This window comes from Aegilops tauschii, chromosome 2, assembly GCF_002575655.3.
Source record: "Aegilops tauschii subsp. strangulata cultivar AL8/78 chromosome 2, Aet v6.0, whole genome shotgun sequence".
NCBI classification, from domain to species: domain Eukaryota; kingdom Viridiplantae; phylum Streptophyta; class Magnoliopsida; order Poales; family Poaceae; genus Aegilops; species Aegilops tauschii.
Window position 1 is genome coordinate 487,528,079 of NC_053036.3, and position 17,816 is coordinate 487,545,894.

A 17,816-nucleotide genomic window follows, 5' to 3' on the forward strand; every position below is an offset into this window, starting at 1 on the left:
CAGATATATCGGTCAGTATTTAAATTATGAGTACCACCTTAACACCGCCACCGCCCTCATTGTACTGTTCAAAATAATTTCCACGTACTTCTACCTTAGACTGCTGCTTTGGCTGGCGAAGAAATCTGGACACTTGTTTCTGCAAGGGCGCAGTTCATTGGGCCGCATTTGACACACAACATCGCGGAGTGCAGAATGGTATGCGTTAATAATCAATCCACGGTCACGATAAACGAAAGAGAAAAACCATGTTGCTTACAACTCCATTTTCTTTGACTTTTACAGTTCTTCCTGCCAACCATTTTCGACTTTGGATGGTGCCTGTACAACTGGGATATGAAGTGCAAGAATATCAATATTTTTGACCCTTCATACGGGAGCTGCACCACACAACGTCGCAGGGACCTCCTGGAAGCCGTTGCCGACAAGCTCCACGTGGCGCTCTTCACCACGATTTACAAGCTCTTCAACAACTGGCATGGGGATTGCATTAGATGGGAGAAAATCTTCCACGTCACTTCGCCTACCACAGTCAAGCAGTAAGTTCCCTTTATCGCTTAACTGTTTTACGCACAATCTATTATTAAATTATATTAATCCAATCGCAGGAAGGATACCGGGATTTGGGTTGTCCGCGTGGCAAAACACTTCGATGGCAGACAGGTTCTCGCGGATATGTCACAGGTGCGTTTTGGATTTGGGTGCGTTTAGGATTTGCGACCGTTGCACGGGCGACCCGAGAATCTAACATTTATCTATGTACTGCAATCATTGTCAACCATGCAGGGTTCCATCTTAGGAGAGCGGCAGGAGATTCTGACCGAGCTCGTTGAAATGAAGGGCAACATCGCCACCCTGCCGGATAGCATCACCAGCCTAATCACCTCATGGCCCGCCCCAGAGCACTAGTTACGCGTGCTGCCCTCCCATATTAAATAAACAGAAGGGCCGAAGCATGCAGCCTAATCATCCCAGCTTAGTACGTGTAATGTGTCTAGTTTGCATCCAATCCCACGCCATGGAGTGTAAAACAATTATCTATGTACTGTAATGCTTGTAATGGTCAACCAAAACCGTTTTAGGGCAGTGTAATATATAATAAAGACTGTCTGCTTTGATTTGTCAAAGTCTCAACGCCATGGTTTTCTGATCCCGCGCGCCAGAGCGCACGCGCTACCTGCCCCGCTACAAGCAAGCAAGGTGCTTTTCAATCTCTCTGTGCATGTTTTCGTTCATGCAGGCGATTGTTCCGTCGTTAAGTGCACTTAACTTACGAAAGAACAAGGTATTGCGCTCAGCACTAGCCAGTGCGTGCTCTTTCAGCGATCTATCTATGAAAGCCTTGGCCTGAAACACAATACAAATGCTTAGTGCGCGTCACTCATGCAGGTGCCTTAAAAAAAGAAAACTTGTTTTAACGAAATCACCTCCTGGATTTTGCTCCTAAGATTTTGGCCGTTCCATGGCAAGCTTTGGTCTGCCATACGCCTGGCCTGTTGCATGGATGCATGTGTCAGAACAAGGGCCGTGCGCAAAAATAATTAAACTTGCGATGGAGGCCTGTCCTCACCTTCATCACACCGTATCTCTTCGGAACGCTACCAACGACGGTATCTTTGTGTATCAGTCTTGACAAAATAAAGGCAGTGTAGAACTTTATTCTGGGACGCACAAGCGGTTCAGGCTTGACAGCTGTACCAGTGTCGACAGAGTCGAAACGCAATGCCTGCCACCGAAACAACCCGACTTGTTTTAGATCAAAGTCTGAACAAACGAAAATTAGAGGCCTATGGACGATGGAAACAAACGCCTCACCTGCAACACTAGTGGGCACCCGTACAGCTGCGGCCTCTTCCCTTCCCTGTGTATTTCATGTACCTTCTCGGCTCCGCCGATGAGCTCAGAATGCACGTATCTACCCCAGTTCACCCTGTGCAGGTTAGCCGGGTCCATGCAAATAGCATACGCCTCCGTTGGGACAGTTTGCCTATTCTCCCTAGGACTGAAACAACTTGCCATGCAAAGCATTGCAAAACCAACCTGGGTCCTGATCTTATCGGCTTCAGAGAATGGGTTTTGGCATGGCTTCTTCAAAGCCCACCTAATGTCGCCTATGGTTACGTAAAAGCTCGACGGGCACAACCCTAGGTACTCTCTGATCTGCGTTACCTGTGCTGGTGAAGGCGGAACATTTCTTTTTTCTATTAATATGTCTCCACCTAGTGCAATCCCTAAGATGTTGTGGATGTCAACCTCGTTGAATGTGACATAAACATCATCATCTATCTTGAGCGCACCACGCTTAAGGTCTACATCTAGGAATAAACTCCAGCAGTACTCCCGATCCACATGAGTTATGTTGGCTACTTCTAGCATCCCCACGAGGCCAATCTCGCCTACTGCATCTCTCTGTGCATCACTAAAAAGAGCAGCCACCTCGTACACATCCTTTGAAGCGAAAGAACTGTCTACTGCGCTTCTTGGGTAAAGGCCTTTCTTCCTAGACTCATAAACCTGGCTACAACGTGGACGGCTAGACATCTAACCTCCAACAACCAGGAACGAAGAAAGGAAAAAAGGGTCAAGAACAAAGAACGCTCCATCAGTATGCATCCAATACGTGCGAGAAAGCATTACATCGAGCAAGGGGATAGGTGCCCACCTCGTCGTCGGCCGCCGGTCCGGCGAACCGCTCCCTCCAGAAGCAGAGATGGGGCAGTGGTGGAGTGCTCTGGTTCTTGGATAGACGAATGGCGTCCCTGAGACGACTCGTCCTCGGGCGACCTCTTTCTTATGCACGCAGAGGGGAGGGGGAGAGTACACAATAGTAATGGCTGACTAAACAGCTCTGTACACTCGCGTCAAATCGGACAGCCACGGCGGCAAAGCGTGATGATGGCCTGTGCGCGCTTGCCGATCATGTCTTCAAGGCGCGGTACCTCCTCTATCCAGCCGGGATCTCCTAGCGTACCGTGTCTATGTATTAAACAAACTACACGCTCGGTACGAAGAATCCTTTGCAAGCACGCAGCGGGCTCTCCAGGGCCACTACACACGCGGCCACACGTGATCCGGCCACACATGCACGCATTTAGCACCGCTCCTGCCAGTTTGAAAAACGTTCCCACCAATCGTTATTTAAAAAAACAATTACGGGTAAATCGCTCTAATCAATTCCCGCAGAGCTATACAGTTCGACGTATCTTTATGAACGGAAACAACCCATCGACCGATCGACCGCAAGATGACAACCGGAAACTAAATTGGTATGCAGCCCAAGACACAGCGAGTCGGACGAAGCATAGACACCCATCAACCCCCGTACCCCCGCTCGTTTTTTAATAACCAAAGCCACTGTTCTGCTGACGGAGGCAGCTCACGCGATCGGAGCGCACGATCCCACCCCCCCATGGCGAAGCACTGTTCAGGCTTGACCAACGTTTATTCGTGTGGTGGTGTGGTGGTGCAAGAAAAACGTACTTTTTCTATCGGGCCTTTTTGTTCCGTGCCGGAGGGTGATATATAAATAGTTTTTTTTCATTTGTAGATATATGAGAATCCGATAGTAGGATAGATTTTTTGTTTTCTTCATTTTACGGGACACTACCCATTACAAGAGGTTTACCTTCAACATTTTATATAATTATACCTATGTTGTACGCCAACTGCCCTTCGTTTGGTTTTTGAAAATTTCAACATTCCTCTTTTCTCTAGGATCTTGAAAAAACCAACTAATGTTTGGAGAGAGAAAAAATGAAAATGTATTTGGTTTTTGAAAGCTTCAAAAAACCTTTCTGGTTGTTTTTCTTGAAAACATGACGATGCATGTCCGTCGCTTGCATTCCTAATTCTTATAATATGATTTATTTGTAGAACCAAATGGCGGTTTACTATCCTTTTTTTTTATAGTTAGAGCCATCTTGTAAGCCAAGTGCCCCTCGTTTGGTTTTTGAAAACTTAAAAAATCATCGATTTTGTCTAGGACCTTGAAAACAACACCGGGGAGCAGCATTTTGCCATGGACAAAATCCTACTTTTTTTCCTGAAAGCCTCAACATGCATGCAACACACTTGCATTCCTAATACTTAACATGAGATTTTTGCTAATTATTACCATGTCTAATATATCACCACACTCTCATTCAAAAAATAGCTCGGGATGTGATTTAGAGTCCAGGCTAACATTCTTTTATTCCAGACTCTTACAAGCGTCAAAGCTATCCTCCTCAGAAGACGATGCCCTCAAACAACAACTTTTTTTGGTATGACAAAAAGCTATGGTGTATTTTGTTTTTCAAAACATCAAACATCCTTCTTGGTTTGTGTTCTTGAAAACATCACGGCGCGTGTTCCGCACTTGCCTTCCTAATTCGTATAACGAACTAATGTTTGGAGAGAGAAAAAATGAAAATGTATTTTGTTTTTGAAAACTTCAAAAAAACTTTTTGGTTGTTTTTCTTGAAAACATGACAATGCATGTCCCTCGCTTGCATTCCTAATTCTTATAATGTGATTTATTTGTAGAACCCGCGGGTTTACCGCCCAATTTTGTTATAATTAGAGCCATCTTGTAAGCCAAGTGCCCCTCGTTTGGTTTTTGAAAACTTACAAAATCACCGATTTGTCTAGGATCTTGAAAACAACACATTTTGCCGTGGACAAAATCCTACCTTCTTTTCTTGAAAGCCTCAACATCAACATGCATGCAACACGCTTGCATTCCTAATCCTTACCACTTTGCTAATTATTACCATGTCTAATATATCACCACACTCTCATTCATAAAATAGCTCGGGATGTGATTTAGAGTCCAGGCTAACGGGTAACATCATTTTATTCCCAGCTCTTACAAGCGGCATACACCTTTTTTTTAGCAACAGAAGCGGCATACACCTGGGCACATGCAAACCGGTTCCCACCGCAGGCCCATTGGGCCTTAACACAGTTTCGGCCTTTTACATGCAACGCTGTCGACCTCATCGTCGTCGTCCCATGAAGCCCACGCGCACGTGTATGCTACAGCGTGGAACAGTCGATGCCCAGCAGGTTCAGGTTCTATCTCCTGCAGCAACTCTTCACATTCAGCAGGGTCGTTCTCGCCCCACCCTTCAGTTAAATCGTAAACTTCTGCATTTTCGGCTGCCACGCCTTCTTCAGTCTCACCTCCGATGTCTCCGCGACGCGCTTTACACTGAAACCAATCGTTTTATCGCATTCCATTAGTGAGAGTTCATGAACTGGAGCGGTATGTTCAATGAAAATGCAACCAGCGGGAAGCTTACATCGTTCTGAGGTGGAGCAACACCCTGTCGCGCAAGCTGTCCTTCTGTACTAACGGCACGCACCTCGCGCTGTATACATGAAAAAACACAAAGGCATGAGGAGGGGGGAACCAAAGGTTGGCGCTGAAAGAAACAAGGAAGATGCAAGCGAGCACCTGAATTGTTTCGGTGCTACCTCTGTTGTCTGAACCAGCTGAAGACGAGCTCGACATGATGCTTGGTGTGCCCCTCTAGCACATGCAGGAGGTGTATATATAGGCTCGTGGACGGATATGGTTGAAATTTGAAAATGTCAGACCCCACACAGCAGGCACCTTGAATGCTTCATTTACTTCTGCGCCCTGACGCGCGCATAAACGGCGTTTTCAAAATCACCCAGGGCGCACCAAGTGACAGAGCTGCTTTACCTGTGCCCAACTAGCCGTCCAACACAGTTCGAAAACATTTATTAAGGCAACAGCCAAATACATGACACAAGTTTAGACAAACGTTCATGCAAACTAATTAGACGGAGGAACGCCAGGCATCGAGTACACCAGTGGCTTACTGCACGTAGTTTTCCTATGCCCAGGCAAGACAACAGCCAAATACATGCCACAAGTTCAGACAAACGTTCCTGGAAACGAATGAGCCGGAGGAACGCCAGGCATCGAGGACACCAGTGGCTTGCTGCACGTAGTTTTCCTATGCCCAGGCAACCCACACTTGCTGCATGTGCCCACTTTCCTTTCCTTTTTAGGCAACCCACACTTGCTGCATGTGCCCACTTTCCTTTCCTTTTTAGGGGCGTCACCACGGTCAGGGCAGGTGCTTGACTTGTGTCCTTTGCCCCTGCAAATAGAACAAAACCTTGATCTTTTGTTGCTCCCCTTCTCATACGGAGCCTTGTCCCTGCTTGTCGTTGGCCTGCCACGTTTCTTCTCCCTTTCCGGCGCAAGCATACTATCGCCCACATTGACATCCAGCCTTGATGCAGTTTCAGAATAGTCTGAATTGTAGCTATTTGCATTGGGACAAGATCCTTCTGATGCCATGTCTTGGGATTTTGTCCTCCCCTCACCCTGGCTTGCAGGTGGATGAACCGACACCGATGTTGCTCCTCCGGCGGACAAGTGATTCCCTTCTACACTCCTTACAGAGCACGCCGCCTTACAAGATTTAGTTTTCCCGTTCGAACCACCCGCAACTCCGGTGTTCGAAACCTGCTGCTCCGCAATGCCTAGGCCATCATTTGGTGCGCTAATTTTTGCTCCTCTCTCCCTCAGATCCACCAATCCATCCAACATGAATTTGTATGATTCTAGGTTTCTATCACCCATTTTAACCACTTCCAGAGCAGTGATGTACAAAGCAGAATGTCTATAAGTGGGTGCGTCCGGCGGCCCCATGTCCTGTTGGTAATGTTTTAGATGATCTGGCAGATTGTCTCTCCCGTGTATGCTCCATCTCTTCAGGATGTGTCTGGGTGGAATCTCCTTAAGCCGGAGCACATTCATGACCTATGAAGAACATATTATATCAGGAGGCTACATACGCATGACAGAACAACAGAAGAAACGTAAGTATGAGGTTTCCCTTTTTTATCATATATCAGAGGTGAGACCAAACCCCCCTACGCGTGGCATTGCAACCTCACTAACCTGCAGCGAGTGACAGCAAACCATCCCCATGTGCTCGAACAGGCCGCATATGCAGGAGAAATACCCCAAATTATCAGACACATTGACCTCGTAGCGGCATTTGAACCATTTCTCTCGCTTTTCAGCCTTCACGTGTGTCACTATGTATTTCTGTTTTGGTATGATCTCTTCTACATCATAGCTTCCGGATTCGTACAATATCCCCCCGAAAATCTCGAACATCTTCCTGGTGTACACCTTGCTAGCGTGCATTTCTAGTGGGGTGTTGACCTTCAAGACAGCTCCACTCTGCAAGAAAACAATAACAAGAGAGAAAAGTTATGTCAGATAAATCCCCAACAAGATTTTGGTACGGGTGCGGAGAGTCTGTGCAATACATCATACCAGCCTGGTTCGTTTTTCCTGGAACCCCTCTTCTTGTTCACGGTCAAACTGTAGCTTGTTGTACTGCTTGACAAACAGATTCATTGAGCAAGAAGGTGGCACATACTGTTTCAACATGTGATTGGCGCTCTCACTCCTCCCAGTGCTGGTTTGCCTTGCGCAGAATTTTCCTGCAAAGTATGGCTTGGCCCATTTCTGCCTTGTCTCGTAAATTTGCGTCAGGTGCGTGTTCTTAGTCAGTGAATACTTCTCAAGCAACGCTGCCCACCTGTCCTCAAACTCCTCTATAGTCAGCATTTCGTGAACCAATTTGTGGAATTCTGCCCTGAAATCAGATTTCTTGGTGTAATTAGACCCCAGGCTCTCTTTGGCCTTCTTCAGGATGTGCCACTTGCACCATCTCTGTGTTGCATCCGGATATACGTCCTCAATAGCGACTTCCATCGCCCTCGCTTGGTCTGCACAGAACGATACACAAGTTAATCATAGATCTGTACACAACTTGAAGTGGAGAACGCACATGTATTTTTTTACCTGTTAAAATGGTAATTGGTCTTTTCCCTCCCATCATCTTCACAAACTCATCAAAAATCCATTTGAAAGTGTCGACCGTCTCATCTCGCATGAGCACACCAGCATACAGCACACTTTGAAAGTGGTTGTTCACGCCAACAAAAATACCGAATGGCATATCGTATAGATTAGTCTTGTATGTGGTGTCGAACGTCACCACATCGCCAAAATGGTGGTACTGTTTTTTGCTACGTCCATTCGTCCACATGAGAGTACGTATTCTACTTTCATCATCTACCTGCACATTGTAACTGAACTCGCTGTCTTGGACCTTCATCTCTGAAAAAATTGCCATCGTCTTCCGTACATCGTCATCGGCCTGCTCCCTGCTCAGCTTCCCACATAATGTCCTGAGGCACCTTTTGGTGAACGGCACATTTTCGACCCTCCCAAAAAAAGTTGCAAGAGTACTGTAAACTTTGCTCAGGTTCACATTGTTCTCTCTAAGCTGTGATACTAGCTCTCTGGTATATTTGTCGATATGCCTATGTGAAGGGAAATGGAGCTTTTCAGCACATGTGTTTAACATCTGGTGATTGTGGCTTGACCTGAATTCGTTGATGTACCATCCATCGTCGTCTGTCCGCAAAAGTCTTATCATGGCCTGGCATTGACACCGTGATGATGTTGAATTTGGCTCTTTTGGCTTGCCCTGTTTTGTCACGGATATCAAAGATGGTAAGTGTCCAGGCCGAGCCTTATTACCACATAGCACGAATCAACTAAATGGTGGTTACTCACCGAGCAGCAGCACACGAACTCCTGCATGCACCTCGTGCCTTTTACATTGGTTCTGCTCTTTGCATATCTAATGCCAAAACCTGTCTCCCAGGAATAAAGATTGTAAAAATCGTAGGCCTCTATTATAGAGTCGAACGTCAGTCCAACTGATGGTGTCACTACGGTGTCTGTTTTCCTTTCAGCAAATCCCGTGAGCGCTGTTTCTAGGGCTATCACCCTCTCAGCACTTGTTGCTCTCTCGTCTGGCATTGCTACCTTCCTGTTCCTAAAACCAGCTACGAAAATGAGCGGGTGTATGATTAATCTAACAGACTCGGAGGAAATTGATAGCTGCTGGTAGCAAGTGATTACCTTGTAACCCACCCAACTTTGTCATCAAGGGCCACATATCTATTCTCCATCCTCGAAGCCCTATTCCCATCTAGATCCGCGATGTCTGTTTCTGTCATAACGTCGACAGAATCCAACAAATCCGCAAATCTGCCGCTGGGGTCGTCCTCGGTAACCTCTCGCAGGACGCTCAGCCTCTCCGGATCGATGCCAAAAACAGCCGAATCAGGGTAATTAGAAATGCCCCACGATACTGCCGAGCACACAGATCCGTTGCTTTCCGCCACCAAAGTAGACATGCTATGGAAGACATGGGGCTCTGTTAGAGGTCGCCTAGCACTATCTTCTGCTAAAACCAACGGGATTCATATGGATCCTCATGGACTAACCTGGATTTCTCTGTTTCTGCTGAAGCCATGGCGTCTGCTCCACCTTTGCGCCCCTAGGAGCGTGAGACTTCAAGAAGATGTACAGTGCTACAGCTCGACGGACGCGTTAGCCTGCGTGCTAAATGACGACGCACCCAACGTCAGGGCAATTATTACCCCACCGGCGCACCGGTGTCCCCACTAACGGACAAAGGTTGTATTTGTACGAAAATAAATGCGCGCGGCCCACTTACGAGAGCGTATAGCCGGCGTATTCCCATTCCGAAAAAATAAAACACTGTACTGTATTCGCGCGTGGTGGGAGAGGCTAATTTAGCTAGGGATCACGACGCGCTGCGGACGCACCAGATAAAGACCTCGCGTGGGGGCATGTCCCCAAAATTCGCGTCCCTTATAATATCTTTATCTTTATCTTTACCTACTAATGAACCACCTATTGCTTCTGGTCGTACGTCGTCGGCGTTTTTACAGAAATGTCCCTATAGTTTTTCGTGTTCAACCCGCACTCCTTTTTAAAGTGAAGAAACGTTTCGTTCGTCAACTTTGCAAATAAATCCCTATACTTTACGGTATTCAACCCGCGGCCCAGGACGGGCTCTCCTCTCTCTCCCTCGCCTCCCGATCCCAGGCTCCCAGCCGCAAGGAGGCGCCCCACCCCGCGCGACGCTCGATCCGGTGCCGCGCCGGCCGACGCCGGCGAGCGCAGCACCCTGCACCACCGTTAAGCCTCAGATCCTCCTCTCCTCCGCGCGCCCGAGCTCCTCGCTGTGCGCCGCCCGGGAGGGCTCGCGCTCGCCGCTCGACCAGAGCCTCCGCCAGTCGGTCATCGTTGCACTTGCCGGCGACCTCGCCGTCCCCTCTGCGCCGCCGTACATCTCAACTGAAGGTTAACGAGACTCGGCTTGGCCTAGCTGGGGCGGCTGGGTACCTCCTGTTCGAACAGAGAGAGAGAGAGATAAGAGAGAGCACGGGGTGGAGGAAGGGGAAAACGAGAGGAAGGAGAGGAGGAGGAGGAAGGCAGGGCGGCGCCTGGGAAGCTGGTTCTGGCAGGGCTCGCCGACGTCGAGGTGGCGAGGCGAGGCAGGGATCGGGCGCTGGCTCTCCCGATCCCGATCCAGAGGGGATCGAGGCTGGGCGTGGGCGGCCGTGGCTGAGGGCCGCCTCTCCCTTGTCCCTTTCTCTCCATCTTCCAATCTCCTCTGTTATGAAGTTCTAACAGTACATCAATACAAGCAACTCTTTTCAGATTAATTAAGGAATCAATCTCCCATGGTGGATGGTTGATGCAGCAGAGGGGGCCAGCTACGGCAGCACACGAGGTCTTTGGCTCCAAGCTCAGCGTGAGGAAGAGGAATAAACTAAATACAGATGAAAAATACTGCAAGTTGTGAATTTTTACAAGATCTAACAAATTGCATAAACATCTATTCATGTATCCGTAGGCCAAATACTGCAGGCACGAAGGAGACAACTTCCAGCCTGCACAGACTACCAACACAGTTGCTGCTTCAGCTGACGTAATGATTCGTTTTACTGATATTTATATATTTACTTGTCATCTAATCTACTTCAGACTTAGTGGTTCTAACATTTACAATGTTTCCTTTCATCATATACCATCACTCTGCAATTATGCAGAAAGCCAAACACCTTTTTTTCAAGAACAAAAGCCAAACACCTTGAATAGTGTTGGCACGCCACAAACTGTTTGAGATTTTCCTTTTTGCTTCTGGTTTGGAAATACCTCTTAGAGGCATTAGGTGTTTCTGTGATACTACACTACACTGTGAGACTCCTACAAAGACAAATTTTATTTCAGTTCCGTACTCTACAAGACACAACTTCTAGCATGCTATGAGTATCTATCCAAACTGCTATGCTTAAAGCACCACCAAGAACTATTGCGTTCTGTGGTTCATTACTTCAATCTGCTATGCCTAAAGCAACACCATGCTTCATGTGGATGATTACTTCAGTCATAACGAACCATTAGAGGATGCAGTACAAAAGCATGTAGAATATGCAATGTAAGTGCTTTTTTTTACTAATAATGTAAGTGCATTTCTATTGGCAGCAGACTAAAATCTTACAAACAAACTTCTTTCTTTAATTTTCTTTGCATGCAAACAGTACCAATGCTCACATTAGATACTTGAAATGATTTTAGAAGTACATCCGAATATGACCTAAGAAGATATGTCTATCACCAAACAGTGTTGTGTACATTGTAAGGACAGGTTATGGAAGCAACAAAAGAAAGAGTGCATTTGACTTTCATACCACATGAGCATGAATTCGCTCTGTCACTTTGTTTGCTCGAAGATCATAAATACATATTGACTCATTGCTGTTTCCAACAACAAGTTCACGGCCATCTTTTGAAAACTTCATTGAAAAGATTCCAAAGGAGGATTCATCGTCAGCAGCAGAAAATTCAAACCCTCATGAATGTCCTGCATTATGATAAATAAAATAAATACTTGTAAGGAAAACAAGATATTGTGAAAAAAAAACTGGTCAAAATAATTGGTATAAGCATTGTTTTTTTGCCAAGATAAAGCACATTCATTTGGTAATCATGCAAATGGCAGGCAAGATGTGTTGAGTTTCTTCTTCATTTACATTGGTAAAATGATACCAGAAAGGCATAAAGTGATAAATGCCTTCGAACATTAAGTTTTAGCTATCCAAAGTACTACAGAAATTACGGAATATGGTACGATTTTACAAAAAATACTTTTCATCAAACAATTTCCCTCAGTGCAGCTCGACGGCTAGCTGTTTGAAAAGGGAGGGACATATGTTATGTGGGGCCAGACCTACAGGAGGGCCACGGCTGTAACTTAAGGGGGTAAGTATGTTCACGTTTTCTATTGCTACAATACAATTTAAATCATCCAACTCCATACCAGTGCTACTCCAAACAGAAGCTAGAATGATTTTTTTATGGATTTTACAAGTTCAGCAGGTTGAGCATTTTTCTGAAACTTCTATGCACTGGGAAGACTAGCCTTATTCTGAAACTGTGAGGAGCAAGTGAATTAAACGGTAGTGAAACATGATCATCTCTCTCTACAGAGGAGAATCTAAATACGCCCATCTCCCATACAGATGTAGAACTTTCTTTCTTTCTCTCATCTACCCGCAGCTCAAGGCCAGCAGCAGCAAGCCACAAAGGCAAGCAGCAGCGGCAAGCAAAACAACCAGCATCAGCAAGCGGCAAAGCAAGCAGCCAGCAGCGGCAACAACAACAAAGAACAAAGAAAGCTAGTAGCGAACAGTAGCAGCAAGCAGCCAGCAGCAGGCAGAGGCGACTCCTCACCTTGCTGTTCATGGCGGCCGGGTCGGACGGATCAGGGAGGCGAGAGGAAGAAGTAGGAGGGACCCGCGGCTTCGAGTCCGTTGTCCAGACGCAGAGCCCGTCACGGTCCCTGTAGTTGCTCGGGGAGGAGGATGACCGCCGCGGCGTCGCAACGGCGGCCGATGGAACCGAGAAAGGCAGCCTTGGTTCAAGAGGTTCCTGCACGCTGGCGCCGGGAATCACCATTAAAGGGACGGCAGGAGCAACAATGGAGCTAGGGAAACTACCAAGGAGAAAAAATGCACTGGAGAAACGAGGTAGTTCACGGCGGTGTCTAGCAGGCGTCGGAGCCGGAGGCGTGGACGTCGATCCGGACCGACGGCTGGCGGATCCCGCCGGTCCCTGCGGCTGGCGTTGCAACGGCGAGCGGCGGCGTGGCCGGCGAGCTTGACGAGAAAGGGGATCCTGAGTGAGGTACCGGGGGGGGGGGGGGGGGGGGGGGGGGGGGGGGCGCGTGTCCCTGGACTGATCCAGACCGACTCTGGGGGGGGGGGGGGGGGGGGCAAGATGAAGAGACAACCGGGTAGGAGGCGGGCGCGTGTCCCTTGCGGTGCTGGACTGATCCAGACCCACTGGTCAGTGGCAAAGGAGGGGTTGAAAGAAAATCAAAATAAAGTTTCCAAGAGTTTTCGGAGAGTATTTGACTGCCCTTTTTTCAATTGGAATTCAAATCTGCCCCAACTTTGAATTTGAACTATAAATAGCTGATATAAAATTCCACTGCTCATGAAATGTTTACTAGAGCTTGTAAATAACATATGACCTCCATTTATAAGTTTTCATGAACTTTGAATAAGGGAATCATCACTGAACAAATATATTGCAGTTCTGCCATTTTCTTGAATTTGAACAAAATCACCTGATTCAAATACCATAACTAATTCAAAAAAATTAGGATATAAGATATGGGTGAAATATGACATGTAGGAGCTAAGATAACATCCAGGTTAAAAATTTCGATGACTAGGCATGCACTCATTCAATTAGAATCAGATTTGAGCATAAGGGCATCTCCAACGACAACCCGCAAATTTTCTCCCGCGTCCGTCCGCAGACAGGGGGGGCCAGTCCGCGGACATGGATGCGGGAGGCCGACATTCAACGCTAACCGCATACGTCCGACCAACAATTCGAACTAACTTCATGAAATTCGATTAAGCTGGGCAGATTTCATTCAAATTCGAATATAATTTACATAAACGGATGATATTTCGACTATTCTACTAAAAAAACTATTAGAAAAACACTAAACCCTATATCGGATGAGCACCTCCTAAGCTTGGCCGCCCTGTCCTGTCGCACCGCCATCGGCATACGTGCCGTCGGCGGCGGCGGTGTCGTCGTGACTGATGCACGTGGAGGAGCTACTCCGCCTCCTGTTGCGCGATGCGAAGGGTCGCCTTGGCCACTGCCGAAGGCGCTGGCGGCACCCTGCCGGCGTTGGCGGAGCAGTCGCTAAGCGACCACTCCTTGCCGATCTTAGCAAGCTCGCCGTCAACATGGCGGTGGCGCCTGGCGGCCGTCTCTGCGGTGGTGACGGAGCGGTCAAGCGCCCACGCCGCGGCGAGGTCTGTGTCATTACGGACCCATCCCGGCGCCACGTCTGTCTTGGCAAACGTGGGGTGGCGACCGGCATTGCGCCGGTTGTACCTCGCATGTTGCCGTGTCGCGCGCTCGGCCTCGGACACCATGGCCCGAGAGCCGGAGGCACCGCCGTAACCACCGCCTCTTAGGTAGTGGAGGATGCGGCCACTCGCCTTGGAGGATGTAATTTGATTGAGCTTTCCGAGAAGATTGACAATGAGAGAAAATTCCAAGGTTTAGAAAATTATAATCATCTTTCAGTTCTCGGTCAGGGAATCGGTCACAACAATTAACCTAATGAACCTCGGGTCCTTCTCTCGCACACTACATATGTCTCACATTAAGTATGGACAATTAGTACACCTTTATGGGTGTATAGCACCTGAAATAGTGGAAGTTGGAATAAAACTATGGACAATTAGTACACCAATTTTTAATTTCTTTTTTCTGCCCTTTCTTTTTTTATGTTTCAGTTTCTTATTCTTTAAATAAATTCGATATTTAAAAGAATCCAAATATCCGTAAGTTCTGAAACTTTATTAAAGAAATCAAAAAAATGCTTCGTGGATTAAAAACATTTATTGTTTTTGAAAAAATGGTCACATATTCAGTAAAAAAAATCATAGTTTTGGAGAAAAAAATGTTCATGATTTTTGTTAAAATAATCGCATATTCGAAGAAATATTCATGAATTCAAAAATGTTCATGAATTCCTAGATAATGTTCACAAAAATCAAATAAATGTTAATGTATTACAAAGAACGTTCATTGATTCAAAAAATGTTCACTGAATTTTAAAATGTTCATGAATTCGAAAAATGTTCATGTGTTTCTAAAAATGTTCATCAAAACAAAAAATGTTCGTGAATTTGGAAAACTGTTCAAAAATAAAAAATACGTTGGTTCAGAAAATGTTCCCCAATTTAAAAATGTTCATGAATTTCAAAAAAAATCATTCATGAATTTATTAAAAAAATCATGAATTAAGACAATGTTCACGATTTAGGAAAATGTTCACAAATCTGTAAAAGCTGTTCACGAATTTGAAAAATGTTTGCAAATTTTTAGAAAAAGTATTCACAAATTTGAAAAATGTCATGATTTCAAAAAATATTCACGAAATTCCGAAATATGTTCACAAACTTGATGGTGCGCGTTCATGCGATTCAGACACATTATCAAGAGTGTAGGTGTTGCGACTTTATTCGTCGAATGGGTGGCTTCGAGTTGATGCATGTATTCATGTTGCCAGACTTTGTTGAATAATAATAAAGATGGTTGTGTGCATCGATTGATGCAGACGCCGAGGGTCATCCTCCTTTTCGAAAAAAGATAGCATTTTTATCATGGCATTTTTCTTCTTCTTTGTTAACATGGCAACTCAATTATCGGACCACAACAAGTTTAAATACATTTTTTATTCTGTTCTTCTATGTTTTCTTAGTGTACCATGACAAATTTATTATGTTTTCTTTTAATCCTCAAATCTACCATGCATGACTTAAATGTGAGCATTTTTCTTTTTTTGTGTTCTACCCAGTGTGATGTGGTAGTTTATATTTGTTTTTCCATTTTTCTGTGTAGTGATGCCACAACGTCTAGAAAAAAGGCTTGACTGGGCTGGTTGGCTTCGCCCTAGAAACGGGTCTGCAGAACTCCAAATGCCCTCTCGACATCCTTTTTAGTTGCTTCTTGTTTTTGGGCAAAGTGGACCTTTTTCTGGCCAATTGGGTTACAGATGGTGCTGACAAACGTAGCCCACGGAGGATAGATACCATCAACCAAATAATAGCCCATGTTGTACTCATGTTCATTGACAGTATAGTGACAAGGAGGAGATTTTCCTTCAGTCATCCTCGCAAACAACGGTGTTCGTTGCACACACTGATGTCATTGTGAGACTCGGGCATGCCAAAGAAAGTGTGCCAAATTCATAGATCATGTGATGCGACTGCTTCCAGAATGATGGTGGGCTTCTTAACATGACCCTGATATTGCCCTTGTAAAGCCTTCGGACAGTTCTTCCATTTCCAATGATCCAGTCAAGAAATCCAAGCAAACCTGGCCACCCTCTTGCTTCTGAGATTGCCAAGAGTCTTGGTGTCTGCCACAATTGGTTCTTTTAGGTACTGAGCTCCGAACAACTCGACCATGGCAGTTGCAAATCTGACCATGGCATCACCGCATGTGCTCTCAGATATTCCTAGGTATTTGTCCCATGAATCAGCAACAATGCCATATGCAAGCATTCGTAGTGCGGCCGTGCACTCTTGGTAACTAGAGAAGCCAATCGTTCCCACGTCGTCCTTCTTCAAGACGAAGTAGTCATCATAGGACCGAACACCATGGTACAAACGATCGAAGACAGTCTCGCGCATCCGAATACGTCGGCGAAAATGGTCAGTGAAAAGTGCATTCGGGGCAAAGTAGTCGGTCATCCGTGTCAAATGGCCGCGCGTCCTGCTGTGGTTGAGCACTCGATGACTCTTGATCGAGCCCTTGAAATTGAGAACGTGCTCCTTCGCACGCTCCGCGTCTTCAAGGCCGCCTGCATCATCGTCGTGTCATCCGAGTACTCTTCCTTGTCGGACGAGCCTTCGGACGACTCAACATAGTGCTCATATATGTACTCCAAATCGGAATCCATTACTAGAAAGAAGAAGGAACACCTTTTTTAGCTCCGGCAATTCATCTAACAAGTGCCAGACATGGTAGTATAGCAGTAGCGGATGGTACACTAGTAGAAAACTGGGCTTTGGTCACAGGGCAATATTCACATTAGTCCCGGTTTGTGCGGCCAGGGGCCTGCCGGGCCTCGTGGGGGCATTGGTCCCGGTTCGTCCGGACCCTTTGGTCCCGGTTGGTGGGACAAACCGGGACCAATGGGCCACGCTCCTGGCCCACCACCCTTTAGTCCCGGTTCATACCACGAACCGGGACTACAGGGCTGGTCCTAGTTGCGGCCAGTGTTTAGTCCCACCTCGCCAACCGAAGGGCGCTCACACCAGTTTATAATCCCGTCCCTCTCTACCTTGTTGAGCTCCTCTCAAAGTGAAAATAGATGCCCTTATACAGGGAATTTGACCTAAATTCACAGTAAATTTCTTTGAATTTCATAGAAATTTATTATGAATTTAGGTTGAATTTTCTCTATAAACGCATCTATGTTCATTTTTTTATAGTAAATAAAAATAAAATAAACCCTAATAAAATAAAATAAAATAAACTATAGTAACTAAAATAAATAAACCTTAATAAATTAAATAAAAATAGTAGCAGTAAAATAAATAAAAATAGCAGCAGTAAAATAAATAAAAATAAAATAATTAAAGTAAAATACATAAGTAATTAGAAATAAAATAAATAAGTTTTTTGTTGTAAGTAGAAACAAAACAAAACAAATAAAGCAAAAGAGAAAACAAAAAACAGAGAAAAAAATTATGCCACCTACTGGGCCACCACGGCCTGAATACGACTTGAAACCCATCCGTGGGCCAGGATTCAGGCCCGCAGAAGGCCCAGTAGGCCCCAC

The 17,816-nt window shown here is 45.9% G+C and overlaps 3 protein-coding genes and 2 long non-coding RNA genes across 15 annotated transcripts; 1 reads left to right on the forward strand and 4 right to left on the reverse strand.

Annotated features, from left to right (window-relative positions):
• Positions 1–1,094: 1,094 nt before the first annotated feature.
• Positions 1,095–1,679, reverse strand: LOC120974641 (uncharacterized). Its single transcript, XR_006671086.2, has 3 exons — positions 1,571–1,679; positions 1,428–1,493; positions 1,095–1,347 (listed from the first exon to the last, which is right to left on the reverse strand). It is a non-coding gene; the product is annotated as an uncharacterized lncRNA (long non-coding RNA).
• Positions 1,680–4,778: 3,099 nt separating this feature from the next.
• On the reverse strand, positions 4,779–5,716 carry LOC109759223 (uncharacterized). The gene is made up of 3 exons (XM_040399489.3): positions 5,438–5,716; positions 5,283–5,351; positions 4,779–5,191 (listed from the first exon to the last, which is right to left on the reverse strand). Exons 1-3 carry the CDS (start codon positions 5,492–5,494, stop codon positions 4,937–4,939), a joined length of 381 nt encoding a protein of 126 aa, XP_040255423.1. The 5' UTR covers positions 5,495–5,716; the 3' UTR covers positions 4,779–4,936.
• LOC120961920 (protein FAR1-RELATED SEQUENCE 5) lies at positions 5,701–13,183 on the reverse strand. Of its 11 annotated transcripts, none has more exons than XM_073508862.1 (11): positions 12,967–13,174; positions 12,662–12,859; positions 11,620–11,792; positions 10,369–10,538; positions 9,340–10,270; positions 8,972–9,250; positions 8,621–8,885; positions 7,841–8,531; positions 7,307–7,764; positions 6,923–7,210; positions 5,701–6,781 (listed from the first exon to the last, which is right to left on the reverse strand). In XM_073508862.1, exons 5-11 carry the CDS (start codon positions 9,366–9,368, stop codon positions 5,885–5,887), a joined length of 2,907 nt encoding a protein of 968 aa, XP_073364963.1. In that variant the 5' UTR covers positions 9,369–10,270; positions 10,369–10,538; positions 11,620–11,792; positions 12,662–12,859; positions 12,967–13,174; the 3' UTR covers positions 5,701–5,884. The 11 variants fall into 11 exon arrangements, with proteins under 11 accessions (XP_073364963.1, XP_073364961.1, XP_073364959.1 ...); XM_073508860.1 differs by having other exon boundaries at positions 12,662–12,866; positions 12,946–13,075; XM_073508858.1 differs by having other exon boundaries at positions 10,369–10,551; positions 12,662–13,183.
• On the forward strand, positions 10,684–12,605 carry LOC109759224 (uncharacterized). The gene is made up of 4 exons (XR_002232024.3): positions 10,684–10,856; positions 12,101–12,190; positions 12,305–12,387; positions 12,488–12,605. It is a non-coding gene; the product is annotated as an uncharacterized lncRNA (long non-coding RNA).
• A 3,143-nt stretch (positions 13,184–16,326) lies between the features above and the next one.
• LOC109759226 (uncharacterized) lies at positions 16,327–16,722 on the reverse strand. Its single transcript, XM_020318050.1, has one exon. The coding sequence runs from the start codon at positions 16,720–16,722 to the stop codon at positions 16,327–16,329; it is 396 nt and encodes a 131-aa protein (XP_020173639.1).
• Positions 16,723–17,816: the final 1,094 nt, after the last annotated feature.